The 14,983-nt window shown below is 40.4% G+C and overlaps 1 protein-coding gene across 2 annotated transcripts in view; it reads left to right on the forward strand.

Annotated features, from left to right (window-relative positions):
- The window catches only part of SEZ6L (seizure related 6 homolog like), a 1,319,356-nt gene that overhangs the window by 793,656 nt on the left and 510,717 nt on the right, over nucleotides 1-14,983 (forward strand). For both annotated transcript variants that reach the window (XM_085633531.1, XM_085633532.1), the window contains exon 7: nucleotides 5,951-6,117. In XM_085633531.1, the coding sequence (XP_085489657.1) occupies nucleotides 5,951-6,117 (167 nt within the window). The remainder of the gene's footprint in view (nucleotides 1-5,950; nucleotides 6,118-14,983) is intronic.

A 14,983-nucleotide genomic window follows, 5' to 3' on the forward strand; every position in this document is an offset into this window, starting at 1 on the left:
CCAAGAGACCCTATCAAAGGCCTTTTCCGCATCCAAGGTAATAGCAATAGTTGGATCCGGATTGACTGCTGCATTTTCTAAGACGAGTATTGTCATTAGACATGCGATTCTTCAGGAAACCTACTTGTGAGTTACTTATTAGGTATGGCAAAACCGTGTTAAGTCTTGTAGCTAATATTTTGAATATATTTTACAATCAACATTGATGAAGGATATTGGCCTATAGTTCTTTGGTAATAAAGGATCTTTCCCTTCTTTAGGTATGACTACTATGTTTGCTTTCGTCATGGAGTCGGTCGTGCATCCTTCACTAGCTGTATTATTAAAAACTTAGCATGGTCGGTTGAAGTTGATCTGGAAAGGTTTTATAAAAGGTGGCTGTAAAACCGTCTGGGCCCGGTGCTTTATTATCTTTCAAAGATTTTTATAGAATTTACAATGTCTGCCACACTGATTGGTTTTCCTAGCACCAATTTGTCCGTTTCCGACAGCTGTGGCAGTCTGAGTCTATTTAAGTATTGAGTACAATTATCTAAATTAAGATCAGGGCCTTTTTTATATAAATCTTCGTAAAAAGATTTAAAGGTGTTTAAGATATCTTTCTGTTTTGTGTGTATAAGATTACTGACATTCTTGATTGACGAGATAACATTCTGGTTCGTTTATGCTTTAGATACGAAGCAAGTAGTTTACCCGCCTTATTGGCTTCACAGAGGTTAAGAGCTTTAAATTTGTTTACCCATACACCCACCCGTTCACTCTGAATTTTATTTTATTGTATTCATATTTCTTTTGCGTTAGTGATGTAAGGATAGAGTTATCCTTTAGAGAACTGGCATGACAGGACTTCAAGGTTTTGATTTCGAGTTCCGATTTAACTAAATCAGCATTAATCTTTTTGTTTATCCTTGTTTTACTTTCAATAATTGTTCCCCTAATAGTGGCTTTCAAAGCATCCCATAGGGGATTAACATTAATTTCAGTTGTGTCATTATGTATAAGATAATCCATAATGGCTTCTTCAATTTTCTTTTTGTCCTCAGGATCTTATAAGACATCGTTATTAAAACACCATCATTTAGGTGAAGGTTCATTATGACTACCCGACAGCTTAACGCTAATATGCGAATGGTCCGACACCAGCTTAGGGGATATATCTGAGTGTTCAATTAAATGTGTGAATGAACCTGAAATAAAGATGTAATCAATTCTAGTATAAGAATTATGTGGAGCAGAGTAAAAGGTATAATCTCTGGAATCCGGGTGTTGAAGGCGCCAGGCATCTTTGAGGTTGCATTTAGAACATACAGTATGGACTATGGCATGCGATCTGGTGGGGTGATATTTGCATTTGGATTGTCTGTCGATTATCGGATCAAACGGAATATTAAAATCTCCACCAACTATGATAAGATTGTCCTGAGGAAGAACTTCTATAGTTTTTGATATGCCTTCCCAAAAGTCTGGTCCGTCTGTGTTGGGGCCATATATGTTCACTACATGTATGACATCATCACTTTTCTTTAGGTGGGTAACCAATTATCTACCATCATTGTCATGGGTTTGTGATTCTAATGAAACATTCGCCTTTTTAGCTATCAAGTTTGTCACCCCCTTCCTTTTACGATCGCTGGTGAACAAGGAATTTGTGAAATCCAATTATGCTTGATGAAAGTAGCATCTTCTTTAGACAATTTTGTTTCTTGTAATAAAATAATGTCCCCTTTGGTTTTAGCTAAATAATCAAATATTTGTTGGTGTTTAATAGGATGATTTTGCCCCTTAACATTCAATGATATTATATTAAGATCTTCTGCTAAGTTACCTGTTCCAGGTTGTGTTATCATATATTGATTTGATACCAAGGTGTAATAAACACGTCTGAGCTAGAAAAGGTACCGACTTCCACATTAAACATTGATTCATTATCATAAAATGCAAACACTGCATAGATATAGTACGTGACGGCAACAAAGTAGCTATCAGTGCCAACCATAGTTATAAACAAAATATCAAATAGGTACTCAATAAGACCAAGATATAGCGCAACTAATAATAGAAAAAAGGCAAAGAGCCTAGGCAAAGAAAAAGAACAAAGTGAAAAAAGACAAAAAGGGATACTCAAGAAACAAATTACATCACACCAAGTAGTATTCCTCTTATTCTGAGCATCTCCTCCCAACCGCCCCACACCACCCCCCTCTCTCCCCACCCCATCCTGCAAACCTTGAAAATTGGAGGTGCGACGGCAGGAGCGTCTCTGTGTCAAACGGAGATTTACTTCAAATAACATTGTCAATACTTCCAGAGAATATTGTATACATCATAGCGCCTTATATATGACCAAAATAGACCATAGATCACATAATTAACAAGGGGAAGAAAAATCCCCAAAATACTCCCATAGTAGCAGTAAAGTTATTCAGTGCGGTTAAAGTATTTAGTACATTTAACTGTCACGATCCCAAGAAACACTAAACTTGTAAACCAACAAATTAAAGACATATATGCATTATGCTTTCTTCTGCGACCATTGGCTATGATCCTTAATTTAGTTGGACCAAATGTAACAAATTAAACTATCCCTATAGTATAGAGCCGCAACAGAGATTGGAAAACTGACTTTAGAACACGTAGCTCCCACTTAGAGTGAGGAGAAATAACCAATTATGGAGGCACACATAGTAAAAACAATCATGCATTCTCCCTGCATGGTACCAACCTATAAACAGAAAGGATTAGAAACATGTACATATCAGAACTTCATCTTGTTGGAAGAAGATGTAGAAGAATCCATGTCTTGAGTGGGTGGGCCCTCTAGAAAGTTTGCTAAGTCCACAGGATCTGTGAAATAATGTTGTCGACCATTAAGTATGATTCTGAATTTGGACGGTCCAACAAAGGAGGACATGATGTTATTGTCTCTAAGTTTATCACGTAATCTGAGGAAACCTTTCTTTGTATCCACAGTAGGTTTAGAGTAGTCCTGCTTGAAAATGATTTTATAGCCATTCCAGATGAGCTGTTTAGTTTCACGGGCATAGTTGTGGATAGCTTCAGTGTGTTGAAATCTCAATGGCATACAAATGATAGAACGAGCTGTTTGCCGTGAAGCAGACTTAAAAGTAGGAATTCTGTGCGCTCGATCAACCGCTAGAGGATTTGGAAACTTTAGACCAGTGAACTGAGGCAACCACTCTTCCAAGAGAGCTAAACAAGATCCCGCCGCATCTTCGGAACCCTCTGGAACACCTAAAATTCAAATGTTGCCCCTCCTACTTCTATCTTCAAGTTCGGCTGTTTGTTTTTGGAGAGTGGATGTCAATTCTCCGAGTGACTTCAGTTCTTTACAGGATTTGAAAGAAACATCCTCAACATTGCTAATCCTTTGTTCCGCCGATGATATTTTAGAGTTAATAGTACTCATGTACGCATGGATGGCTGTTAGTTCTAGCTGCATAGTGTCCGTATTCTGTTTGGCGGACTTAGTTAGATCGTGAACCTCTGCCAATTATTTAAGGATCATGTCCATGGTGCTGTTAATGTCTGCTTTGGCCTTAATAGGAGAGTCAGAAAAGCAGGTTCTCCCTTATTCTTTTTATACTGGATCCTAGATTCCTTTTCAGCCATTGTAACCACCTGGACTTTGAGCAAAAAGGCGAAGCAAGCAGTGGGGACAAACTAATGTTATCACAGACTCAGTGGATGAGTGGCAAGGTGTTCCTGTTTTTGTGAAATAGTCGCTGTCACAATAACTGATAGTAGCTGGTAGGTATATGCCAGAGTTGCAGCATTAGATGAATAACAAAGTGCTCCCCTTTTCAGAGCAGTCGTTAACTCAGCAGCTGACTATTCACACGCCATAACTGAAGCATACAGGATATACGAAGCACTCCTCGTCAACATGCAACCGCCATTCTTAGGTCAAACAGCAGTTGTGATGTAAGCATCAGGTAATAGCACTGTCTTCCCATAAAGCGCTGCACTAGGGACCCACATGCTGCATTCTCTCAGATCGTACATATGTATGAAATGTTTCAGCCCTTCACCTCCTTGCAATTATGAAGTACAAAAGAAACCATTCCACCCTGGTATAGCACAGTAAAAGCTCAGAGTGGGAACAAAATCAGTTGTGCAGTGACCTGTATTTCTCAAGAAATACAGGTGTTGCACCACTCTATACTCTCCTAATCCATCACTCTCGAACAAAGAAATTAAAGCGAATCACGTTGTCTTACACAGCCGCCATTTTGAAGTCAGGCACCGTTCAGCTGGAGGTCGTCATGAGGCTACAGTTGACCCTGTTGAATATTACTCTTCATAAACCGCAGGCATTGCCTTCTTACGCTTGACTAACGTTTCGCTGGCAGAACACCAAAGCGCAAAGCTGGTAAGAAAAGCTCCGTATTTTGCGTGTAGCTGCCATTTTGCGATCAGGCAGCACACATCAAACAAGCACGGCAAAAGCCTCTAATAATGTCAAAAATGGTGCAAATACCTCATTGAGTGTATGTCCAGTCATAAACTCGCGGATTCGATGTTCGGTGGAGTAAATAGGGTCAGTGATGGGCTATTAAAACCCTCCACAGTCAAGTCAACCAAATCCGCCATTTTAGGCCATCAGATCCCGCAAACAGCAAAGTTATCGGCGACATTATTTCTTGATTCCACACAGGAATTTTAACAACGACGGCACCCAAAGGAGCAGCAGACCATCCGAAACCGATAACTGGTGTTCTGGCGTGTCAACGATCCCATAAACTCCAGAATATCTCACATTTTGGCTCCGTGGTTGACAGCAAGACCGGATAAAGCAGTCATCGGCTCTACCGTCCAAGCCATGCCCCCCATGACCCATATTTTTTAATCCAAATCATTATACATTAGACCCAAGTTGAATGTGCAATAAACGTTTTGAAATTGCAAAATCTGTCAGAGGCAGAACATTTCCAAGCAACTAGTCTAGTTACGTAGACCCAATGTCTCTGGGTTATCTCCAAAATGTAATCTTCCAACCATGATTCATACACACTGCAATTAAATGTAGCCAAAGAGATGTGTTTTACCCTGGTGCACTACCGGACCAACCTACATAATATCTCTCTTTCTCAAGGAATGTTTCCTGCTTGCATATAAGTAGTCAAATCACATCCCTTTAAAACACAGCCGCTGACACTGAGGACTTCATAACTTCTGTATTATTATTCAGGCCTATCTCTCTTAGTTAAATTACTGGAAACTGTAAAAAGAAAAAAAATTAAACGCGTAATTTGCTATAGACCACTATCTACTCTCTTTGAGAACATTCAGTCTGTTTTTTGGGCAATTTCCTGAACTGAAAAGGCCATTCTGTAAATTATTGATGATGCCCTATGTATCTTACACAATGATGACTCTTGTCTGTTGATACTCCAACAGGTAGGAATCAACTTTGGAATCTACTCCTCCATAACATTGTTCTTTTATTGAGTACATTTCCAGATGAGTAAAAAGATCAACAACTGCTGCAAATTTTGCCATTTGTGCTCATAAAACTATGTCAAAGAATTAGCTTCATGAACTGGGAATCCACAATTGACAGATATTCCAGCCTATGAAGCAAAAGATAAAGGTTAATAAAGGCTGTTCCACTAAAATCATGGGAAGATTTCTGCATTTGGATGATTAGCACTGCATGAACTCATACGTTTCCTAAAGCAACCTACTCGTGAAGCTCCTTTGAGACTGGGATTGTGTCAAATGCTTGGTCTAGCCTTGATCTAGTGCATGTTTTAGGAATAACACCTCTTTATGGACAGAACACAACTACCACATGAAGTCCAGTACCTATACCTAACTGCATGAACAGCATAACAATAAGCTACTGCTTTTTCTAAGACAGTAAACAATAAGTTAAAGAAATTGTGCATTAATTCCTATATTATTTCTTTTCTTTACAAACTTTGAAAAGAGTTGTTGTCTTCAGTGGAAGGTCGAACACGTCCATTTTACTTTACGACACTTTGAAAACAGAAAACGTGCCTTTTGAAGGATTGATAAGTGAAGGGGCTATACTTCGAATTGAATTAACGTCAGACGAGACGAGGACAGCTCAAGGATTTAGTATTCGTTTTGAAGGTAAGAAAGTTGATTAACTTTGTGTGCACGTCTTCGATGAAAACCAGGGTCGGACAGACGTATAGGGGAATCAGGCAGTGCCCTATGGGTCAGTTTATGGGAAGTTTTTTCAGCTAATTGTGGTCCATTTTTATGGTCTGCTGCCCCTGTTTTTACTGTTGATTTCTCTAACATTACTTCAAACATTGCTTGCCGCAAGCACAAATGGATGCAGCCTTTCATGCCTCACAAAACACGTATACAGCATGTATTTACATGTTCAAAACTGCCTCTATATGCAAACATGTGCCACATTTTTAACAATGTGATCCATTAATGGAAGCCAATGTATTTTTGGTGTCTCTGCCTATTTTCTGTCCCAGTCTGATCCTGATGATAAGGGATCCTGCCCCATTTTATTATTCAAGACTGTTTATACTAAAACTAACATATAAATAAATGTGCTCTTAAATCACCTGAGAAGCATTGGTTTCAGGAGTGTGGGTCATGAAAAACATAGTCATTGCAATGCAAATGTCTGGTACTGTGGTGGTAGAGCAGGGGAGACAATTCAGGCCCTATCCATAAAGGTAAATAAATGAGTAGATTTATTTACAAAATTTACTTTGACACTTTTGAGTGATTTTACAAGTGTGAAGTTACTCAAAAGCGTAGACTTATGTGTTTCCAGCACCTAAAAACAACCACAAGGTTACTACTGGTGGTGATTATTACAACTGGATTTGATGTTCCACACACTTGGTGACATCTCCACATTCAGTGCGGAAAATTTCTTATGGTAAAGTATAGTGAAAGTTTGAAAGTTTATTTAAGTTTCAAAACAATTAGAATTTTTTTTTTAAGTTAAATATTTATGGTAAATATTTTTATATATTTATTTTAAATGTAAAAAAATATAAAAATGTTACTACAATAACTTGATGCTAAATTCAAAATGTAGTTATTTTTACTATATTAAATTAAAATAGAATTATGTTTCTGAAGTTTAAATTAAAAAGAAATCTCACCAAAATTATTACAATAATTTTTTTAATTATGTTTAAAAAAATAAAGATTTTGTATATAGCTAATTAAGTTATTTAATTATTTTAATAAATAGTAATGGCAAATTATTTTTTTAATGTAAAAGTGGTTAATAAAAGAGTTTTTACTTTTGTATTAAAAAAACCTATTTAAACATTAAAATATATGCATATATATATATATTCACTTAAAAAACCATAGGTTCCACACACGTTATAGTTAGGAATTAGCATTTAAAATACCTTGCAAATTCACTTAAAAAACCATAGGTTTCACACATGTTATAGTTAGCTGAACATTTCACTCATAAAAAACCATTGAAATTCCCCCGTTATAGTTAGTTCAGATAACTATAACTCGCGCGACCACAATCCACTGCTGATGACGTCACATATTACATCACTCATGACATGGTCAGTGGCATCACTCATGACATCACTGATGACATCATCCTTGTGATAGAGTGGCGGTCGCGCGAGTTATAGTTATCTTTTAAGTGACTTTGCAAGGTTCTTTAAATGCTAATTCCTAACTATAACGTGTGTGAAACCTATGGTTTTTTAAGTGAATTTGTAAGGTTTTTTAAATGCTAATTTATGTATGTATTATTATATTTTTTATATATTTATTTTACAATAAACTACCTATGTATATAGTTATAGATTGACTGTATCCTGTAATATGGAATGGCTCGTTTAAAAAGTTTTTTTTTTTTAAGGTTTTTTACCGTGCGCGCACCGTTCGCGCACCCCGCGATTTTTTGGAAAAAAAAATAAAATGTTTTTTTCACCCTTCGGGTCCTTCAGGGACCCCCTGACAAAGGCTAGGGGGTCAGGAACTCTCTACCCTGCCTCCTTTTCACGTTCTCCACCTTTCTTTTTCACTGTCACACACAAAACACACAAAATGGCGGCCGACACTTCCTGATTTTGACCGATTCGAATGTTGACTGACATGTAACCACCAATCAGAATTACGCTCGCGCACGTTATGGTGCGCGCACGGTGCGCGCACGGTGCGCGCACGGTGCACGCTTATAGATATTTATGTACTTTTAACTGCAATTTTCTCAGGAACTACTGAACAGATTGACACCATATATGCAAAAGGCACATGCCTGACCTGAGGACTACCTCTTTGCCAAATTTCAAGTAATTCTGTTCAGCCGTTCGGGCTGTACCTTCGACTAAAGGTCCTATGGGAAAATGCATGGGGAAAACGCGTTTTGGGACCCCCCTTTTTTCTCAGCCCTCGCTTGACGAATCACCCCGAGACTTTCAGGGTAGGAGCTGAGCAGAGCGCCCCATTAGTTTTGAAAATTTCGCAAGGATTCGTCAACCGGGGCTAAAGTTATTCAAAATAGAATTTTCAGATTTCCTATGGAAACTCGGTCCTAACTATAACTATCTACTGGCGACCGGCAGTAGATAATATATATATATATATATATATATATATATATATATATATATATATATATATATATATATATATATATATAGATATGACGCTCCAACTTGCCTAAAAAGATGGGGATGCACTCCGGCAACAGTGTACATCCTGCCATCCATCACACCGCAGGTTTCCTAGCCAGACGCCTTTTCGGAAGTCTATTCCTTTATCAAAGGCCAGTAGCACAAAATTCACTGCATTGTTTGCACTCACGCCTTTATTGAATAAAGTGCCTTCTGATAGGCTACTGCAATGAGTTTCTGTCGCCTCGATAGGCTGCTCAAATGAGTCTTTGGCATATAGCACTCTGGGATGTGTAGTCCCTAATGGGTGCTGTGAACTCAGGGTACCTTTAGCGAGCCCTCCAATGGGCCCAAAGATGTGGATGGTCGCTGCTGCTGCTCCACATATGAACCGGGCACAATTTCCCAGATCCATGGCCCGCTGTGATGTCGCAGTGGTGTATTCCCCCACGGCGTAGGCAGCTGTGTATAAATGACTCTCCAACTTGCCTAAAAAGACGGGGATGCACTCAGGCAACAGTGTACATCCTGCCATCTATCACACCTCGGGTTGCCTAGCCTGACGCGTTTCGGAAGTCTATTCCTTTATCAAAGGCCAGTAACACAAAGTTCACCGCATTGTTTGCACTCACCCCTTTATTGAATAAAGTGCCTTCTGATAGGCTACTGCAGTGAGTTTCTGTCGCCTCGATAGGCTGCTCAAATGAGTCTCTGGCATATAGCATTCTGGGATGTGTAGTCCCGAATGGGTGCTGTGAACTCAGGGTACCTTTAGCGATCCCTCCAATGGTCCCAAAGATGTGGATGGTCGGTGCTGCTGCTTCACATATGAACCGAGCACAATTTCCCAATATATATATATATATATATATATATATATATATATATATATATATATATATATATCAAGAAGACTACTTCCAACAGCCTTGAAGATCCTACAACTGCCAAAGGAAAGAGTACACGAGCCTGGAATTGGTGCTGGTTTCTTTTATTTGCCCAGAGCGACGGCCATAACGTTTCGGCTCCGTGGAGCCTTGATCATATATATATATTATTATTATTTTTTTTTTTAAATGAATGACTTTATTTTTACATGGTTTACTAAGGGGGTCTATTTTAAGTCAATATTTCCATTATTCTCCATTGCCGGGTGTTGCAGTACCAGTGGCTGACCATGTGTGGTGCAGGACTTACTCCAGCTGTGAGCAGATACATTAACAGCTGATTGGGTCCATTTTGGCTGCAGTATCTATAGATTTGCAGTTTGTGAATAGGAAGCGGCTTACTCTTTGTTGGGCAGGTGCATGCTCCCCCCGAAATCACTGCCTAACCCCCTTCTTATTGATCACAAAGCCCATCCCTTTAGTAGTAAGTATTTCCCATTTTCAAGTCACTACCCCCATTTTTCCCACATTTACTAAATTTACTACAAAAACATATGTGTTTGCATATGTGTGTGGAGATCTCTGCAGTCGGGGAAAGATAGGAGAGGCAGAGGCAGACACATCCGCTCGTAGGTTTGTCAATTGCATTTTGTAGTACATTACTAGTACTATTGTGGTTCTACTAAACATACTACTCAATGTAGTTTGTGTGATAGGCCCCTTGTTCTCTAAGGAATTAGCCTAGAGCAGATCTAGCATCGCACGGTGTTACCTTATTCAGTGGCTTCAGGGATCTCCTATTTTTTCATGTCCATTTACTCTAATACCCACATAATACACACTAGGGGTTTACGTTTTTTGACCTCCCTCCTTCAAGATAATACTGTTTCTCCGTGATCTTCCTGGCATTTCTTGGTGGAATTGTAGGGTGGAGAGAATGCTTCCAGGACGTTGTAGCCCGCAGTGCGACCAGGTTCGCAGTGCAAGGAGGTTCCCGAAGATGAAGCATGCTACCTACGGGTGGGTGAGGGAATTCGTACGATAAAAAAGGGAACCCCCCACACTCCTCTCACTTTTTCTTTTCTTGTTTTAACCCAGGGTGGCCTATTTGTGTTGTTAGCTCATTATAGGGGAGTCGCCCCTTGCTGGTCATTAAACCTTCTCTGGCTTTCTGTGGGTTTACAACAACTCTTCGATCAGTGCCATAGGGTGTATTTCCCTCAATTGCTTTATTTAAGGCCATGGACAATGCACTAAAGACATAAAGTTAACTGTTATAGGTGGACTGCAGCGTGTATTCACACTACCCACATATGTGACAAAATATGTGGATTCCATAGGCACTAATGTGCTCTGATTAGGCTACAGTGTAAAGGGACTGCAGCGATAGTTGTAAAGGAAAAATGGTTTTCCTTGTAGGAAAACCTATTTTACTATTTTAAGAAATAAAGTGCATCACAGTGACTAAATAGCCAAAAGCTGTTTTCTACAGTTTATCTACGACTCCGCTCACTACAGGACAATGTAATAACCTCTATGCCTAGAACAGTAGGAGTGTTATCAACAACTGGTCACTTAACAGGGATTAGCCATCTGGAAGAGTATCAGGAACTGTTGGCAGAACAAAGGAAAGCTTTCACATTTTCTCTTTTGGCTTGGAGTTTCTGAATGAGGCTGACAGGATTTGCTCACTCTATTCATACACAGGTCTCTCCTAGACTTTCTGGCCCCATTATCAGATTACCAGTAGTGGCAAAAACAGTGCCAGGCCCTGACAGAGGAAGGACACCTCATCTAAATAAGGGAGTGGTTAGGGGGATCCCAAATCCCTTCTAGTGGAAGAAGGAATTGGCCATTTTGCATTTCAGGCTTCCATATGATGTTGCAGTAAAATGGAAAGGAACTGCTTTAAAAGGTGGGGGCACAGGACAAGAAAGTACAAAGAACTGCGTGGGGAAGATTTTCCAATCACTGGCAAGTGCACAGGATAAGACTGGCACCTTGTCACCACCTCCTGAAAACACTCCTGGAACTGGAATGACGATTTCTTAAGATAGAAGACCCTGCTGCAATAAAGCACTCAAAAACTCCTGATTCCTGCTGGCATACATAGACTGCTCCCCTAGGTTTAAGTGGTTGACCTTTTTTCTGCCTGCTACAAAGACACATAAAGCAGAATGACTCCTAACGACAACAACGCCCAGCTAGTCACTGTGGACTGGTCCCTGCAGGGGAAATAATGCGACTTGAGGACAAGAGCCCTGCATGACAGACCCCTTTCCCAGCAGGTGGAGAAAGTACTTACGGTTTGATGGATAGAGTAGTCTTCTAGAAATGTGGTGAAGCACATTGCCCACCAAACTCCTGGTTTACCTGCTCGATTCAGAGATAAGCAAACCATCATGTTTCTACCAAGTGACATTCCACTGGCTTTGCCATTGAAAACCTTAGACAAATGGCCCAACTGACATTGGGCCGTCAGTCAAAGTACCTCAGATCATCTGCCATATTTATGGTGAATGTTCCAATATAATCTGTTTCGGGACTGTCACGGAAGACCTGGTGGTCCCAAGAAGGAAAATAATTAAGTAAGTCTCACATGCTGGGGCAAAATGCCTCCTACGTCAGGGGGCATTTATTTTTTATATTTGAAAAACAAGTAGCTAATCTGGGAGTTTATTTTTGAAAAATCAAAATGTTGCTGTGGCAGTAAACTGAGCATGGCACCTGCACAGGAAAGCTTTAATGCCTTCATAAAAGCCGCCATGGTAGCAGCTCTTCTGAAGGGACAAAGATTTCTGCCAGGCAGGCGGAAATATTTAAATAGGGTGGACTACGGTCTGCCAGGGCACTAGAGTACATCCCTCTAACTCCCTGATGAAACTTAGAACAGCCCACCAGTGGCTACTTCAGCCTCCGAAACATGTTTACCGCCTCCAGAGGACTGGAACAAGTTGCTGAGGCTTGCCCTTGGAACGTGCACACCAGAAGGGCAAGAAAACCATGTTGTTCTGCTTAGAGCTTTTTGCCGTGCTGAAAACAGTGTATACTGGCCCTTCTGTAAACGTAAAGAGCAACATGGATCTCTGTCAAGTTACAGCTTTAATCCTTGCTCTGTAGGAGGATTTTGAGTACTAAACCTTTGAACAGGGAGGCCAATGATTTTTTCAGAATGTTGGCTACTTGTTTATTAAAATGTTGTTGGATTTCTATTTAATAATGAAGTGATCTCAGACCTTTGTTGTGACACGTTTAGGGAACGTTTGTTAGGGAGGGGGCTGACATTTCTTATCTTCTGTGATGTTCTTCTTTCATTGGAGTGATGGGTGGCCTTTTAGAGAGGGTAGTCGCAACCAAAACATCAATATACAGTTGATCATTGCACAACTATTTATTTGCCTTCAAGCAGCTAGACAACATCATTGTCCATACTATCACTCAACTTCTTCCCAGAGTTTCACCTCAATATTCCTTCCTGTCGACTTTCCATGCACTGTATTAAAATGTTAAGTTGGAACCTGCATGGCATGAACAAACCACGTAAAGCCTGGCACACACTGGTTTCAACATTGGCATGCCTCACTGGCCACAATGTGCCAAAGCTCACCGCCAGATGGATAGGCACTACTATTGACGCATCATACTTTTAGTACATGCTTGGGGTTGCAATTGTGGTTCAATAGGGTGCCCCCCAAAAGCCTAACACGCTCATGCGGGATGTGGCAGGAAGGTATAACATCCTTCAGGGCACCTTAATAGAGAAAAATATTATTATAGTGTTCACCTATGTGCCAAACATGTGTTAATAACCTAGATGTGTCCACATGATAGGGAAGCAAATTATGCAGTTCAGCCCAAAAGCAACTATCGGTGGGGGCTTGAGCATATTTAATAATCCACAATTAGTTGTGTACAACACACCATGCCCTATGGAAACCTCACAGGTGCAAGCAATCATTATTATGACATTCTTGATTTTTGGTGCATCAGACCCTGACAGACTTAAGAGCACTTGCATTACTACTGCACAGGATTGCTGGTCCATGATTGTCTGCTGGCCGGTCATTAGATGTGAGAAGTTGCTTCCTGGACTATTTACATTGAACACAAACATAGAGCAATATCTTACCATGGCCCTGTCTTGCTGGCTAGGGCTAGAATGCATGATAAATGTATTAGGCCCTGACGTACAAACTCAAATCTCCTCAAGCATCTCTGGGCCAGCTCAAACATTCTAGAAATCAGCTGTAGGGCTGAATCTGTCATATTCAATGCCAGAGAAATCCTGCAGGGTTTCTATAAAGATTTATATCATTTGAAAACATACCAAGCCTTAGATGACATCAGCCTATTTACGAACTTGATAGAACTTGCTTGGCTCGAAGACTGCCACCGCCAATACCTGGACGTGCTAATTTCCAAAGATGCAATCCTTTCGATTATCCAGGGTCTCCCAAATGGGTGAGCCCCCGGAGTTGATGTTTCATCAGCCCAGTTCTACAAGGAATATGCCCTGATGTTGACACCCCATCTGCTAGCTTTATACAAAGTGCCTAGAAGGGCTGTCACCTCCCTGCCCACACTCCGTGAGGCTCTGATTGCCACAGTACTGAAACCCGATAAACCACCTAACGGATAAAACTCCTATTGTCCACTATCTATTACTGAAAATAAAATATTGGCCAAATTCCATGCCAAAAGAATTCCATCCACATTCGTCATGTTGGCAACATTAATAGATACAGCTTCCTCCAGGAAACTGGTATCCCGGCTATACAACGCTATGCAGAGAGAAGTACAAGTATCTGTTCCTCAGGATAAGGCAAAAAGGCTACTTGACTTAGACGTGCATTTTACTGATGAGAGGTAGAAGTTTAGTTGTTCTCTGATTTAGGCACTCTCCACTAGCTACAAACTCGGTCGGATTCGTGCAAAGTTTCCATACAGGATATTCTACAACCCTAAGTCACTGCATAGACTGGGACTTAGAGACAATGCACACTAAATGTAGGACCCAGGAGGCCTTTGGCATGGAACTACTCCCCAGTGGCCAACTTTTAGACTGAGATACAGCAAACCCCGCCGAAATGATGTGATTCCTAGCCCCATGTACTCTACTTATAACTCTATTGGATTACGTGAATTTCACCCCACATAGTGTAAAGACATATACAGCTTTGGCTTTAGAGCACCAGTGCACAGGGGCTATGGCCCACCTCCCAAAATTAGGGATGTGCTGTAGGATGTGGCATACTGCAACAAACAGTTTGATGCCTACTGAAAATTGATACCAATCCAATCCAGGCCGTGGGTATATGAGGCCCCACTTAAGAACTTACCATCTACAACATGCTGAAGGACAAGCTGCAACCCCACTTTATCAAGCAACTATTGCGATTACATACAATTGCTGGGAGATTCCCAATATAGATGAGCTGGCCCTCCTATCCATCTTTCAATTTGCTGAGAACATGCCATACG

The sequence above is a fragment of the Triturus cristatus genome, chromosome 11 (genome assembly GCF_964204655.1).
Source record: "Triturus cristatus chromosome 11, aTriCri1.1, whole genome shotgun sequence".
NCBI lineage: Eukaryota > Metazoa > Chordata > Amphibia > Caudata > Salamandridae > Triturus > Triturus cristatus.